We start from the raw sequence: 17406 nt of genomic DNA, 5'->3' as shown, positions 1-17406 counted from the left end.
GCTGAAGGGATCTACGGAGTTACTACACAATACACACAGCAATTTGATCCACTGGTAATAAAAAAAGCACAAAATTTTAAGTACACTATATATTGGTCTTTTTATTGTTTAAGTCATGACTACACAACAGTTGAAACCTTCAGTTTCGGAGACTCCAATTTGTGCTGCTGTTGAACTGCACTGTTTTGTACATAAAGGTGCTCTTGTTAAGGCCCATTCATACTCCCACATCTGAAACCAGAAGGGTAAATGTTATGTCTTTTTTTTTTACATACATTCAAATCATTAGTACTCTATCTGTGCTTGTAACTGGAAAACAAGTGGCACTTAAAGCTTGGTATGAAGACAGAACATGCAAAGAGATTCTCTGCTCTCCACAGCTTTACAAGTCCTCATTAAGTGAGTTGCAATTGAAGTCGTTGCTGCCTGACTTTGGGGCTGCTTTGATTTGTGCTTGCTTTTCATCTATTGACACAGTGGGAAGTGCTAAATTCTCCAGAAATCCTGTGGTCTGTCCATATACTGTGCTTGACACACTTTAAGAAATAATCACTGGCACGGTTTCAGTAGCTGCTATGTCCTGTTAAAAGTTCCCCACATACCTTTATGTGTTTGATATGAGCGGGAGTACAACTTTCGATGCTGAGTAGTGCTAACCTACTGTTGTTTGAAGAGAACCACATGTTCGTATGCTATCCACATTGCTGCGTCTTTAGCCAAGAAACACCAGTCAGTATAATATTATACTTTTCAGCAGCACCAATATCTGCTGCGTCCTCAAGGATCATAGTTGAATCGGTACCTGTCTAAGACAATTAGAAAAGGAACTGAACATCAGATGGTTCATGAAGGATGTATTTCCTGAAGGACTGATTGATTAAACTGCTTTAGTTCAGTTTTGCGTGCCTAACAAACCAGCAGCTAAGTGCATGAAGGAGACTGATGACGCATTAAGATCGGATAAAGCTATTTAAACGCATTTCATGTTTATTGTTATTATAGAACAGCTGCCTTTTGCAGTTTTTCCACACCGATTGGACAAATGGTTTTGGATAACTGCCTGCTCACAAAAAAAACCAAAACTGAGAAAACAGAGGTGAGAACAGCTTATTTATACCAGATGTACAAAGGAACCGAGAATGCCAGATGGTAACCAATATAGCACATGATTGCCCACGTTAATTGCATTCGCATTCCAGTGCTGATATAAGCTCATCAGCAGACCTCCTCTCAGTCAACAGACACATAAAAGACTTCCAGTGAATCCTTTGTTGTGTGGGATCTGTGTCTACACAGACCAATAAACTGACTGAAATGCTCTTGTCAGGCCTTTGATTTATTGTAGCCTCCTCAGGATTATCACATGGCCTACATACAGCTGACGTGATAATCTATGTATGTGCATGTGATGGTGGGAAGAGATGTGAAGATGATATCTGTTTTTACAAGGGCTGGACTTATATGCATGGATCGCAATAATGCTTGAAGGTTGGCCAAGTCTTGCATTTGGCATAAATTCGATTGACCGGGACTTGAACGTTGTAGACTTTTATTTACTTCGCCCTGCAAAAAACGCAACCAAATCAAAGAAGCTGGGCGGCAGGTGACATCGCCCTATTCAGAGTGAATGACAAGCGAGACCTTTTGAAGCCTGAAAAATGTGCACAGAACTTTTCACATCAGGCACTAACAGGAGATGGCAGCTGCTTCAAAGACAGTGAGATGTAGGGAAAAAGGCTCTGGGGAAAAAGGCATGTGAGTGGTCTAAAAGCATCTTTTAATACTACAGTTTCCAAGGTCAGGGATTGCCTTTCCCTTTTTTTCTGTTTAGACACAGAAAATGCATCATCCTTGTTTAAAGATGGTAGACACAGCATACAATAGCAAAATGGCTGTCGAATGGATTTAACCAGAGAGAGTAGATCTACTTTGTCAATAATAATCTATAGTGTACAGTATCCCCTAATCACACTATTTTTTTGTATTTGGGGAAATAAAGAGAAGCTGAAGGTTGCTGTATGGAATAATCCAGGTTGTCGGCAGCAGAAAAGACGCTGCTTTGGAATCTCACTTGTAAATCTCACTTGTAAATTGACAATGAACCACATATAAGGGATTTAGCTTGCTTTTAATCATTCTAGCAGTCTTGGAGATCTATTACACCCTGTGTATTTCATTACACTTGAAATATAGTCAATAAATTATCACTGAAGTAATGCTATAATTCACAACTTGGTGCTAGATGTCTTTCTAACTCCCCAAATCCACACAGATAACTCTGACAAGAGTTATCTGACAAGAGCTAACTTACAAGAGTTACAAAGCAAAATCCACAATTTTCCCTAGGAAATGCTACAGACTGAGCAGGTTGACTGGACAGAAGAGCTCCACAGTCTTCCTGCTCTCCTGACCTTTTGCTTTGACATTCAATGTATATTGCAGTCAAAAAAAAACCCAAAAGGTTTAATGTCAAACAGATGGTTGCAATCTTCATGCTTGCGCCCAGAGCTGTGGACAATATTGTCAAGCAATGCTAAACATTCTAATCCTTGAGGCTAATGTTTGCTACAGACAATAAAGCTTACAGTTCAAATCTTACATCCAGCCTGCATCCTCCTGAACATTTTCTCATGGCTTTTCGGATTTTGTTTGATCTCACTGGAAAGTAATATTAGCATCACAGGTTGTTGCACTGCAGTCTCCATTTCATTTCCATCTGTTTCCCCATGAGGTCAGGTGAGGTGACATTCTGCTCTCTATTTGCTCCTTTTGGTACAATAATCTTAATAACATTTTGCAGCGTGTGATGCTCCATTATTTGCCAATCCTATATTAGGAGCATTCCTGAGAGTATCTAAAGTTTGTACCTATGTGCAGCCCAGTTTCAAAACCTGTTTGGATTTTAGTGTGATCCCTGCTTCAGGCCAACTCTCTGCTCCAGTCTGTCTCCTCCAGTTTGTCTGCGTTTCTTTTCAAGCAGCACCATTGTCTGCTTCAGGTTCATACTCAGCGGTTTAACCAGAAGCCCAGCCTCGAACAACACATCTTGTTTTATTTTCCATGCCATCACTTCAAGTTCCACAACAGTCTAACCAACTCAGCGTGTCCTCTCGGGAATAAGCCTGCATCTCAAACCACCACTGACTACCTGCTCACCATTTACTTCAAGCAATTCCAAACCCATATTAAGCCATCTAATATACCTGTTTAATCTCTGCTCTTTGTTTTCTGAGTTAAGCATTTGGATCCACTTCTACTTTGTTTTTACCATCCTAACGTCTATTAATAACAACATCCAAACACCACAGACTGACAATGCTCCTTACAGCTCCAGACTTTGACCAAGAATCATTAGATTTTGCAGCTTTCTTCACTGTTGGAGTAAAACAATTATAATTGTATTGTTGTTTCACAAATGGTACATTTTCTCCCCTATCCATTGTTTTCAGGCTTTCCACAGCCACATACACTATATTTTATGTCAGAGAAGGCAAAGGACAAATGTGATTTGTTTTTACTAATGGTAGCAAGAGCAGAATACAAAGCAGAAATCTACCAGCAGACAAGTAATGAGGGACATATTTCAATATTTGCATACAGTTAGTGACAAGTAAAATTAAGAACATGTTACTAGCCTCATTCTGTGATGTAAAGTTTGCTCTAAATGCTCAGAAAAAGTGGTCTATGATCATTGCCAGAGGTCGCTCTTAAGATCTGGCACATCACTAACAGTTGGCCTTATTGAATAAATAGCTTCCTACAAATATGTACAAAATTGTACCAATACAGGGTTCATATGATTTGTTCTAAACTTGGTAGAGCGACTTTCTCCTATGTTGACCCCTATACCTGGAAAAACCTTCAGAACTCACTACAAAGTCATGATGTTGTCTCTGAAAAGACGTGTAGCTGCTAGTCCTGAAATGGATTTTCTTTTGTGCGTCTTTAGTTCCTTGGTGGTTTAAATATGTTTTACTTTTGACCATTTTCATTTGTTTTCATGATTGATTTTGTACATCTGTATAATGGTGCACCTTCATTGCCAAGTATCTCAAAAAAGAGGGCCTTAATGGTAAACTAAAGGTTAAAAAGAAATTGAGTGCATCTGTTTTTTATTATTCCAGGAAATAAAATGCCTCATATATCACGGTGCAACAAAAATTAAACACAAAACACATAAGACACCTCTTATAACCCCACAACTCAATCAATTATGTCCATATTATAGGGTGGACATGAATGTTATACGGGTGCACAAGCACCTGCAACTGTAATGCCAGCTATCAGTGTTCACAAGTAAAATTCTGAAGAAGGTCAATATAGCAGGAGCTCTTTCACAAAATTCACTTGAGGTGGTGTCATCCACCTCAAACCATGTTCTCCTGACATATTATTGCTCGAAATTAACCCAACTAACCCAATTAAAAACAAACTGCCCATTTTACAAACCTGAATATATAATTAGATTTTTCTCGGTGTACAAAAAAGCCTCAGCAGAATGCTGTGATGATAAAAAGAGCACACCTATAAGTCATTTCTGAACTTGTACTGCATCCAGGCTTGTCGAAACAATGACCTCCCTTAGCATTGCATGCCTGAAGCACTTCCAGAATGATGTTATTACCAGAAAAAAATCCCTAATTTGATTTGCTGCTCATCCTTAGTAATTGCAGTTGGTCATCTGCCAATTAAATAAACTATTTTTGGGCTCATTCAAATATGAACTCCAAAAGATTTTAGAGGAAACTATGACACTATTTATGTTGTAATATTAGTCTACATATTTTGTAAGATTTGAGGAGGAGCCCAATGGAGTGAGGAGTTTAACCACTATAAGACATGTTGTCTTGTCCGTCTACACATCCAACAAATTTGACAGAAAAACGGCTAAAAGAAATGTGCTTGCTGAAGTTTGTTTGTCCACTTTCTCGTCAACCACAACTTACTGCCGTATTTGTGAAGTTTCTTCTTATTTTTGTGGGGGATCCCTTAAGAGCAGAAACTAACTCTTGGGTTGCAGTCACAAATGAGTTAATCAGAGACTCTAGTCACTTAATTTCTGCTTGTGATATAATTAGAAAGAAAACAAAACATGGTTTAACTTACAAATTTCTGAGCATATGCCAAAATCACTGAATGCAAGCTGCACATGTTAAGCTTTACTTTTTCCAGAGCAATGCCATTTTTCATTAGAGATGAAAAGGCATCAATATCACTAATCTAAACTGGCACATAGTTTCTGCATTTTTCCTAAAATGTGTTAATTCATTATTCAACTAACTTTCCATAGTATTTAGAAATTGCTGAATCACGACAGCAATCATTGCTGGCTTCCATCTTTAGTCAGGTGCACTGAGAGCTACAGCAACAGAAAATGTTTGCAGCCAAGTCAGATTTTGTTCAGGATTAAGTTTTCTAAAAAAATCAAGGCTTCTTAATTTGTATGCTGTGCAAAGTTTCAGTTGATTACCATGGTAGCACTAGCACAATGAAAGTCCACCTGAAGAAGAAAACGTAAAGGCATTATTCTGGACGATACACTGAGGAAAAAAGGAAAAACCACGCTAATTGCTGTCTTTTCATTCGTAGGGAAAGCTTTTTAATATCTGCTGGTCCTTGTATCTGCAAAATACCCTAAAAAGGTCAAAACTGATGAATAAAATCAATGTGGACACATTGCTGATTTTGAGGAAAAATAACTGGAATGTTTACCCTAATTAACTAATCAGTAAACTAGTCAGTAGTTAAAAGTCAGATTAACTAAAGCAAAAATTTGCAGCTGTGGTGTTCTAGCTTACTGACTTACAGTGTAATAACACTGACTTCTTGTGGTGTATTTCTGCGTAAGCGAACGGTGAAAGTGTCCAAAAAAATGTGGCCTATAGCAATTTGCCACTCATAAAAGAAACATAACAAGACATCAGTTTGTATGCCTCTTCAGTGTGCGTCACTTTCTCAGCTGGGTCGCGACTCAGAACTGTGAACTGCTGATGACGGCTGTTAAAAAAGGGTCATTTTGGTTGACCACTGCCTTGTGATTTCTACTGTCAATTATTCAGTAATGAATTTATTTGTGAGGTTTTTGTGCTGCATTAACATCAGCACTCAGGTTATGGTGAGAACTGAAGTAAGAGTTTGGTGTCGCTGCTTTGTGCAGTAATTTGAAAGTTAGCAGCAAGTTAGCAACTGCAAAAAAAAACCTGAATTGCATTTTTCCACATCAATGTAGTTACATTTTTACCATCATTACATGTATATTTGTCCCCTTCACACATTTTTGCTCATTTGTAATAAATTTTTTAACATTTTTTTAGCAACACTGGTCAGGTTCAGCTCTTACCAGTTAGTGGGACATGTAGCACTGTTTAGCTAACAGTTTCTGTGTGACAAAATAAACAGTAGAAGATAATGGACAGGCTAATACAAATCAGTCTAATTCATTTTTGCATGGTTTTTGGATAGAGATAAGTTGATGTGTATTTAAAATACATTTTAAATATTATTTACCACACGTTAAGTTGGGTGTAAAAATGAGGAATTTGTGAGCATCTAAAAGGATGATTACTCATTTGTGTGCACAAATTTGCATATATATGTATACACACACACACACACATATATATATGTGTGCATGTATAGAATTATTCTTAACTAGCCTGATACACCCGTGTAGTCTTCTTGTCTTTGTTTATTATGGTAATGCTGTCTAAACATTATGTGCCACACTGCATATTCTTTTTATCACGTAAATCCTAGTGACACAGTGTTTAAAGGTGTTGAGGAATTTCCTACTTTTTTCATCTGAACAATTGTAGACTTCCTTTATTGTCAGCCAAAGTAAACCCAAACCTTAGAAAACACTTCCTTCCTGCATGTCCAGCACATCAACATCTGGGAAGTAGAACTAAACTGCTTCTCAATGGTCTGTTCTCAATCAAACAGCACAGAGTTGGACTATATCCTAGAACATTAGGATTGAAGCAAAACAGAGATTTTGCAAGAATTTGTGGACGATTCTTTTTAATAAGAAGACTGACCTATGATGAAGATGTACAAGGCTGCAATGATATCCGCCTCCCTGGAGAGTTTCGAGGCAAAGGGGTCACCACGGAGGAGATAATGAGGGACGTATGATTGGTGAGGCCACGTCACATTCTCCATCACTGCCATCAGCGGGGAAAGCCCTGTGAAGTGGAGGAAAAGGCTGAAACAATGGACCTGCTTCCTGAAATTCAAAACAGGTCTCAAACACACAAAACGGCATTCAGTAAACAGGACACCCAACAACATGAATCTACCTGGACATGCAGTGTACGAAATGCAAAAACATGTCGAATAAATCACGAGGCTTTCAGTTCAAAGACTTGCAAGCTCCATAGCAACACAAGTTAGCAGTCACAAACATGAACCAACGAACACAAAAACAATCTCATAGGGTAAACTGTTTCATAGTTTATTGGTAAAACTGGATATGTATTGCAGATATCTCAAATTAAGTTACTTCTTTTCAAAAAGAACATTTCAGAAATGTAATCTAAATGGTCACAATTGTAGTTCAAGATATCTTAATTTCCCTCAATTTAACATATCTACATTGCCCCTCTTAGGTATCTATAATTATGTTTCAATTAGAGTCAGAATGAGGTTTTATATATTGCAATTTTATTGATGCCTTGAAAGCGTATTTACAGATACTTTCAACTGAAGTATTAACTGTCATGGCCCCGCCCTCTCCAGCTCTGCGCTCCAGCTGATTGTGTTGGCTGTGACGAAGCGGAGCTGCTCACAATGAGTAATCAGCACAGTATAAAGCCTGGCTCTCTCCTCGGCTCAGACGCTGGATCATTGCACTCCGCTCTCTACATGCTGCACCTCGTCACATGCACTTCGCCGTCTGGACTCTGTTCCCCTTTGGATTACCTTGCCTGCTCTGTCTTCCTCTCTTCACCCCGGAAAACCCTCGTCTGCTCGTCACCCCTCCTCCGATCTGCACCCCCTTCGTCTGCCCAGATTCCGCCTGCTCTGCCGTCTCCGCCACATCCCCGACCGGCAGCTTCAGTTCTGCCCCATCTCGTCTCCCGATTCTTCCCCTGGACTAATGTGAGTCACCAGTTCCCTTTTTACTTAGTTTAGCTCCCACCCTGGCCGTGAGCTGTCCCCTTTAGTTTCAGTTTGAGTCCCCGTTCAGTTCCTTCCCTGTACCTCCCGTTGAGAGTGTTTTTCTGTTAAAACAAATTCATTACTAAGTTACCCGCCTGTCTGTGCCTGCTGCTTGGGTTCACCCACCTAGTTCTTAACATTAACTACACTGAATGATTTTCAGATATCTGTAGTTATGTCAGAAGCTACAACAAATGGGTAGCAGGAGATCCACAGGAGTTTGCACACCACATTGTATTACAGCAACAGAAACCCCATGAGACAAAATGATTTACTGCCATGTCAGAGCAGCTTGAGGCCAAAGTTCTCCTAAATATCGACCACAAGTCTAATTTATGAAGCTCTCATTCTCCACAAATGTCTTGTTGATGAGCTTTTCCTATTCCCCAGCAATTTATAGCAATCTTATCCATCACAGCAGCCACTGGTACTTCTGTTCAAATGCTTTGCTGGATCAGTACCCAACAGGAAGCCTCACAGCATCACGCACAATGATTCGAACTAGTCGTAATGATATTTGAGATACTGGGAAGTATAATTTTGACCAATCCAATACTATCAATACCTTGAATGTGAAACTGCAGTATAAACATCTTTAAATGACAATGAATAATCGTGTTCAATGGTTATAATCTCAAATGACACTTTTAAAAAACAGTCTTCTGATCTAATGTTAATATAAAGAGTTTATCCCCTTAAAATAAATGGAAAAAAACAAAAACATCTATATTGTTTTAGCACTTGAGTGAGCACATAAAACATGAGGGTTCCTGAACACCCTGATTACTGTATTTTATTTATTTATGTCACTATTATTCTCTAAACAGGAATATTCTCATCTTAGATTTGATTGCATATAAAATCAAGTCAGTTTCAACATTGAGATTTGCATAACAGAGCAGATTAGTAGGGAAAGCTTTTTAATATATTATTAGGAAAATGTATTTAAAGTGAAAAATAAAAGAAAGCACTAAGGACAATGGACTTGGACATTTCAATCGATGATGTCGAATGTGTGTGTAGGTGGCTACTAAGCCTTCCGGCTGCATGGACAGATTAATTGGCAGTACTAAAGCCTTCATCTTCCTGAGCCTAAGCTTACAAAATTGACATAATGTATACTTAGGTTGCCTCTTTTCATTCAAAGACGCAACTAGTATTCATGTGTGCAAGCTATGCTGAACTGATAATCTGGGAAAAATGTGGGTGAAGGTAAGACCTTTATAAAAATGCTGTATAGTAACGTTCTGTCTGAGGGTGCTTCAAATGAGCTTACTAAAGCTACAGTATAGTTTATTGTGGCTTGAGCAGAGTGGATTTTTGGATTTTAATAAGAATGGATAGGCACTCTGACTGATCTGCAGACCAACAGGAGCACACTGTGATGCACTGTGTGTTCTGGCACCTTTCCATCATAGGTCATTTCTGCTAAGACATCTCTTCTGTGAACTTGGATCACATGGGGCAGAATTCACTCCCCATGCAGTTCAATGAACCTCAAGCACCCATGGCCTTGTTGCTGGTTTACCGGTTATGCGTTCTTGGACAGCTTCTATAATAATAGAAAATCCCCCGACCCAGTCATCTGTTCATCAAAATTTGGCCCCTGTCAGAATCACTCAGATCCTGACACTTTGCCCATTTTTCCTGTGTCCAACATATCAACTTCAAGAACTGATTGTTATTCCTGCCTAATGAATTCCACCCTTCAACAGGTGCCATTATAATGACTAATCTTGTTCACCTCAACTGTCAGAGGTTTTAATGTTGTTATTGATTGATGTATAAGCTTGATGGCTCAGTAGGCCTCTAGATAAAAGAGAGTTGCCACATTATGATTGTTTGTATTGCTTTTGCAGTCTTTTAATGATTTTTTACATGAAAACTACATACTGTATATAACGGTAGTAGAGTTGACAGTGATTTCCTGCTAAAAGTTCCTAATTAATAAACATCAGAGACTTAGTATAGTTAGCTTAGTTTAGAAGGTTTTCTTTTTGCACAAAATCTCTATTCAATTCAACAATACACCTTCAAATCATAGCTTCTGTCATCTCAGGACACTTTACACATTCAAGTCAAGACCTTAGAGTACTGAACATTATAACTGAGCAGACCAAGAGGAGAATTTTTCATCATATGGTCTTGCATGCATAATTAGAGCATAATGAGGAGATAACTGCCAATATTGTAATTAAGGCAGTCTGGTAAGGGCATTTACAAGACAGCATTAAAATTAGCAGCATGGCTCATGTGTGTACAGATCACTGGACCGAACAGTCTCACATCCTGGAAGCAACTCCTGGTCACATCAGATAAAAATAAATGATTATCATACAGCATTGGTGCATGCAATTGCAGTATAATTAATGTGTGGTGAATGTCACACTGATTAAGATGATGGTTAGAAAAAGTCACTGGTTTAAAAAAAAAAAAAGACAACATTAATTATTGGTCTGAAGCAGGGGGCAATTTATTGTCTTTGGTGCAAAAGTCACATGAAGTGCATATTCTTCCGCCACTCCACCTTCACTCTTTGTTTCTACGTCACTCCACAAAGCTCACAGTTTTTGTACTACTGATAGTCAGGTGCAAGATCAGACAGATTGCACTGGATCAGACGTGTTTTACTATCTAAGCGCATCTCATATTAATGGATACAGATGAAATCAACATTTCCTTTCGGTTCATTCAGGTTAGAATAGGATATATGTATGGTGGATATGACATAATGTTGGGATTCGAAGTACTTCGGTGCTCAACCTCATTATTACAGTACATGATGGGTAAGATAGACACTGTATTTTCAACAGCAGCAATGGTAATAGTAGCAGTAGAAGCAGGGAATAGTACTCCAATTGACACAAAGGAAAAAAAATAATCAGACTAACTCAAAGGGCTGAATTGATTGGTAGATAATGGTAGTTTAATGTCAGTGTTATTATTCTGCTACCTTTGCACTAGCCATTGCCTCAGTGGACCAAACTATTGATTGTTTTAAATGCCTCGTTTTTTTTTTCCTCATGTTTTCACTGATGTGGCCTTTATGAGGACAGCATGCCTCAAAACAAGCACAGATGCTGGCAGCAAGGCAAAAAACAAATATCACAACATATCAGATGTAATTCTCATTGCACTTTTATTGAAAATTTGCCCCACAATGCTAAACCTTTCCTAAGAAATCCCTCACACCTGCACAACTAGCATCCATGACAACAGTTAATTCCATGCAGCTGCATCAATGAAATGTGCTATTTGTGCAAACATACCACAGACGGCCAGTCAGGTTACTGAGGAGAGGAAGCGTATGTGAAGTAAACAAGTGACCATGCCCTTGTTAGAATTATTGATTTTCCATCACAACTAATATAGCACCCACAAAACCCCAATATTCTTCATGCTCCAAGTAAAATACTGCATAAAGTGGCTAGAATCAATATTTTTCTATTAATGGATCACATGCCAATTTGTATTAGGAAAAGGTGGATTAAAGCAATAAAACTGAAGAAAATAATTACCTTCTCTGGAGATAGTGTTTCTCAGCTGGTGAACACAGTAGAGCAAGCAGCTGCTAAAGACTACCATACTGGGCTCACTAATTGGTGGCCAACAGAAAGAGGGCTACAAGGTGAACTGAAATCTGTCAAGTGGGGAGAAACGTCACTCAAAGTGAATTCTAATTTGCTGGACTGTGAAGTAGGTCTGTAGTATGTCAGTGTTGCGTTACTACATTGCACCTAAGTGGCCAAAAAATGTAATATTTTAGATTTAAAGATACAACCTACAGTGTCAGTCTTACATCCCATGAGTAAGTTGAATCACAGGGAAGCATGCGAGTGTGTAAAATGAATAGTTCAGCATGCTACACTGTAAACAGTAACAATAAAGAACATACCTTACTGCACAATTTGTAAATCAAAACCACCAAAGCCTCCAATTTTTGTTGTTGTATATACACTGACAGTCAATACAAACTTTGAGACCATATTTTTCAACATAATTTTTATTTTGAAGCCCGAAACTGGATTTTCTTCATATGAATCATTTGTTTAGTATATTGGCATACAGAAACAAAAATCTAAAGTTTCAAGAATGATTTCAAAATAAAGAATTTCACAAAAGAAAACAGCACCTGCCAAACACAAAGTCACAACAGTCAATACCGAGTATGGCCTCCATTTGCTTCGATGCAAGCAGCAATCCGTCGGCGTATGCTTTGGACCAAGCTTCTGATTGTGGGTTGGGAACAGCCCGTACGCCTGACTACATCACTGTAGCTCAAACCGGCCTCCACCATACCCAGTGCCCGGAGACGTTGTTCATGTGATAGACGCGGCATGATGCTGTTCACTGGACTAACAATGGTGGCCTTTTTTGGGCCTTTATATAGGCCTTCAAAACCCATTCTCAAATTGTGCAGATACTCACTGAGTATTGCTTGGTGTGTATTTGGTTCACTTTTGCAAAGTGACCAACCCATGTGCAATGAATCATGACAAAATGACAACTCATCATTATCTCAACTACCAGGGCACTAGATCATCAGTACACACGTGGACAAAATTGTTGGTACCCCTCAGTTAAAGAAGGAAAAACCCACAATTCTCACTGAAATCACTTGAAACTCACAAAAGTAACAATAAATAAAAATGTATTAAATTAAATAATCAAAAACAGCCATTACTTTTGAATTGTTGATTAACATAATTATTTAAAAAAACAAACTAATGAAACGGATTCACGAAGCGTTCTTGACAAGCCAAATCTGTTCTTAGGAGGGAGATGCGCCGGATTCAAGAACAGTCTCTACGAACACCCTCCCCTCTCATTAACATGACATTTACATTGTATTGACTTGTAAATGTAAAAGGTACACCCTCTAAACTTCCTTATAAGGCAGCAGCAAGAGCAAGAGGGTGTTTGAGACACGTGAGCACTGGAGTGCAGGTGAAACTCCGCCCACCAGAGTGATGGTCATTTCTGCAGATGACAGAGCTTCAAACAGCCAATAAAGTCTGACCTGAGACAGCTAAACTTTTATACTCAGAAAGGGTGTCTGTCGTAATAAAACACCCTCTGCCTCTGCTGCAGTGACAAGTAAAACTGCCCAGGCCATGTCCGCCTTGTCTCCCCGGTCAGCGCGCGCGTGCACACCGGGGCGCGTGCACGTGGCGGCGGTCTTCGCGCGTGCACGTCGTAGTGGTCATTGCGCTTGTACCTCCCACAGACCTCCAAACAAGTTAATGTGACCAAGTGCAGCTTCAGATCTAAAATCTGATTTTGAGTTTAACTGGCACTGAACTATAAAACCATTGATCACTAAAATTCACTTGAATAAATCTAGTTTTAAATTAAATAATTTGTGGCAATATTTGAATCATTTTAAGAAAGAAATTCAAATTTTTGGATCAGTTTTGACTGTAACAAAATTCTAAAAGAGCAGATTTTTTGTGCGTAAGAGTCCTCCTGAGTGTTCTTAGAATTTGTTCTTACTTTTAAGAACAGGTCAGTTAAGAACACATTCGTGAATGCCAAAAATCTTCTTAAAAAGGCTCTAAGAACAGATTTGTTCTTATGAACGCTTCATGAATGAGGCCCATTGTTCTTAAATTGGTCACTAATTTCTAAGGGAAAAAATCTTTAGCTTTCTACCCGTTTAGCTCTCTTTACCAGCTAAGTGAGTCAACTTGAGTCTCTTGTAGGAAAGATCTCTGACATCTCAATCTGACATCTCCCCATTTCGGTGGAAATTCCAATATTTTAAAAAATTTTCACCCAATAGAATTTTGGCACGGCAAGGCAAATTAATTTGGATAGAACAATTCATACACAAGGCAATTCATGGTGCTACAGTGGCAAAGAAAAACATTCAGAAAATTCATTCTGATGATGATTTAAAAGTAGACATCAAGATCATACGTTAAAATCATAGAAATAAAACACAAACCTGCATTAAAAGTCAAAACAATAGATTTAGCTTCTATGAGGAGATCACAGTAAACAATATGGTTTTCATGTCTGATCTGATATAAAAGAGCCGACAGTTTGAGCAGACCTCAGGTGTTTAGACAAGTTTGTTCCACAGGTGAGGAGCATAATAGCTGAATACTGCTTCACTAGTCTTGGTTCTGATTCTGGTTACACACAATCACCCTGTCCCCGATGACCTGAGGGCTCTGGATGCTTCATATGGAGCTAATAAGTCCAGGGTGTGTTTGGGTCCAACACCATGTAAACAAAGAGTAAAATTTTGACCTCTAGCCTTTGACTAACAGGAAGCCAGATCTGAGGACCGGTGTAATATGGTCCAGTTTCCTGACTCTGGCAGCTCTGATTGCAGTAAATCTCTCATGACTTAGAAATTGAATGAGATGCCATTTTCAGATTCCCCATATCTCTTGATGTATATGTTCTAGAGTCTTCAGATTTTCAAAAGATGTTCAGAAGTTTTTGGTGAATCGAGAGAATGTGTGAATGCTAATTTTGTGTGTTTGACCACTGAGAAAATTTCCTCCTTGTTAGGTATTTGCCCCATATTTTCCCCTAGATTATTACTGTTACTATTTTGTTTCCCATTCTCACCATTAATTTCCTTGCTCATAGTCATCTTCCCTCATTTGCTATACCAAACAATATCTGACTCTTAAGCTGTGAAATATTTCAGAGATTCACTAACTGATAGCTGATACTAGACAGGCAGTGTCAAACCCCTAACTGCTGCTAAAACCAGAAGGAACCAGCTCAATGCGTAGGATGATGATTTTAGTTTTTCTGCCTAAGACACAAAATCAAAGAAAGACTTCTTTCCAGGATTACAAAGGATTGATTTGTATTATTTATATTTGCATGATGTAGTAGCCAGCCAGAGTTGCTCTGATCTTATCGTATTATCATATACAGAAATATACACGTTATTAGTGCAATAAAATTCTGTTTGCTATCGCTCAAAGATGTAAGGCAGATGTATCCAAACACACGTTCATGTCCCTGCTTATGCACACATACTTACACTTAAGCTCCATATATGTATACTAACTTAAAGAGTGCGAATTATGCCAGGGCAATGAAAAAATATGTGTATTGTAGCATCAAGAGAGAGGTGTACTCTCTCTTGATGTACCGGGTATGCAATTACACAGCGATGCGCAAGTGTCAGCTCTAAGGGTTGCCTCGATTTCACACACACCATTAACATGTGTCGTTGGTGATCAGATCAGATGTCAACAGCTCCAGGTGAGGATGCAACAAAGATGTATTTAGAGGATGGTTTGATCAGAGCACTCAGACCTATCTGGAGATGCTCTGGACTGCATATGATTCTTTTAACAGCGTCTTCATGAATGCTTCCTGAGCCATTCATGAACATTAGTCTCATTCAATTTAAACCGCATCAACAGGCAAAATGTCAGTTTCTTTTACTTCTTTTAAATTACGGCAGGCTAGGCTTGGGAATATTGGTTGTTACCTCACTAAAAACAACAGCATATTTGTTTTTGATGTGTTTATGTCAGGTGTGACTTTGGCCTAAAGGCTATGATGGTGAATGGTCATGTAGGAATGTGTTGGGGAAGGGGTCAGGGGCAGTGGCACTGAAGGTGTTTATCATTGTTATGGTCTGTTGTGCAAAATGTCTCTGTGCGTTGAAGTCTGCCATTTTAAGTGTTGGAGTGACAGGAGTGTGAAAAGGTGGTGAAAGAGTCTTTGTTGGTAATGTAGGATCTTCTAAACGCTTGATTTATACCTCTGTGTTGAATGTACATCATAGATGCAGCAAACGTGCACTAGAAATGTAACTATATGTTGCAGCAACTGTGACATCTATATACCACTTAATCCTCATTAGGGTTGCGGGGGGCTGGAGTCTATCCCAGCTGATGTTGTGACTCAGTCTGCATGCTAAGGGCCAGTGATGATCAGGCAGCTTTGTCAAACACAAAGTCAAAAATCCATTCCGGATCAAAACTTGGAGTCTTCAAAAAGTTTTCAAGTAAGAATCTTTGAGCAGTCTTCAGAATCTGATGTAAATAATGTTTATTCAATTTGGAGACTGTATGAACAAACATGAGCAAAATCTTTTTTTTTAACTGGCTACATGAAGTGTTACATCGTCTTATATACCTTCTCTTAAACATTCCTCTTCTGTTCTTGAAGCCACAACCCATCGTCTTAAGACCCAATCTGGATTCACATGAAGTAATTGTGTCAAAAGTTTGACCACCTCCTCTTTTTTATTTCTGCTAGGCTGGCACTATTTCTGCTAGGCTCGGCGTCCCCTTGGTTTCAACTCACAAGAGCAGATGTAGAGAGGGCATAAACTTCCTGTCTCATGCCGTATTTTGGCTTCATAGGCTTCAGTTGGGTTGCTGCTTTCCACAGGATTATTCAGTGTACTCATAACTTCAGTTGACATGTTAGGTCTTCTGATCTCATCTTTGTTAGCTCTTAAATTTGATTTATTCATCGCATTCGTCTAATTTTATCATTGGTTCAATCCTAAAATACCTCAACACTGACTTAGTTTGAAGGCAGGGGACACCCTGGCCAGGTCGCCAGTCTATTGCCGGGCTACATATAGAGACAAACATTCACACTCACATTCCCAAAATGTCAGATTATCCCTTCAAAGTTGAAGCAAGATATATGATGCTGCGGGACCCAAAAGACTGTAATATAAGGCAGCATGACACAACTGTGGAAGAAACAGAGACACAGCCATGATGATTTTTAAACTAAAACCCTTGTTGGCAGTGGTGTGTTAACATACTTTGAACAAATCATATTTTGAAGCAAAGTTTTCTCAGAGATTCTGCATGCACATGATAGTGTATGTCTGCATGCTGTCATAGTATATCATAATGAGGTAAATGTGCTAAGGAAAGCGCATTTGAACATAGTTGTAATGAGTAGTACAAGAGCAATACTTTTAGTTTTCATCAGAGCTGGAGTTGTAGTGTACATGCAGTAGTGGGTCACTTGCTCAACCAGTTAAGCTATCTGGGTGGCTCATTTTCTTTGCACTTTGAAGATGTGTATTAAATTTCGTTTCTGAAAATCATCAGTGAATTTTAAACTTATTTTGGCGTTACTGATGCTGTTTAGCATTGAATGTGAGGGTTGAATTTAGGATTACCTCTTAACCTCAGCATGTTTTTGAACTCTCAGAGCCAGCCGAAGAACCCAGAAAAAACCCACGCATGCACAGGGAGAATGTGCAAACTCCATACAGAAGGCAGGAACATGGACTGG

At 38.9% G+C, this 17406-nt stretch overlaps 2 protein-coding genes across 4 annotated transcripts in view; one reads left to right on the top strand and one right to left on the bottom strand.

Moving 5' to 3' along the window:
* ptchd4 (patched domain containing 4) overlaps positions 1-17406 on the top strand; it is a 189900-nt gene that overhangs the window by 156950 nt on the left and 15544 nt on the right. The gene's annotated exons all lie outside the window — the stretch shown is intronic.
* The window catches only part of opn5 (opsin 5), a 102568-nt gene that overhangs the window by 75364 nt on the left and 9798 nt on the right, over positions 1-17406 (bottom strand). For 2 of the 3 annotated variants that reach the window (XM_051960673.1, XM_051960672.1), the window contains exon 2: positions 7038-7184. In XM_051960673.1, the coding sequence (XP_051816633.1) occupies positions 7038-7170 (133 nt within the window). In that variant the 5' untranslated portion in view covers positions 7171-7184. Of the gene's footprint in view, positions 1-7037; positions 7185-17406 lie in introns of those variants that run through there. The other variant, XM_051960674.1, reaches the window with a different exon arrangement.

This window comes from Acanthochromis polyacanthus, chromosome 16 (genome assembly GCF_021347895.1).
Source record: "Acanthochromis polyacanthus isolate Apoly-LR-REF ecotype Palm Island chromosome 16, KAUST_Apoly_ChrSc, whole genome shotgun sequence".
Taxonomy (NCBI): domain Eukaryota; kingdom Metazoa; phylum Chordata; class Actinopteri; family Pomacentridae; genus Acanthochromis; species Acanthochromis polyacanthus.
This window is presented reverse-complemented; position numbering and strand designations above follow the sequence as displayed.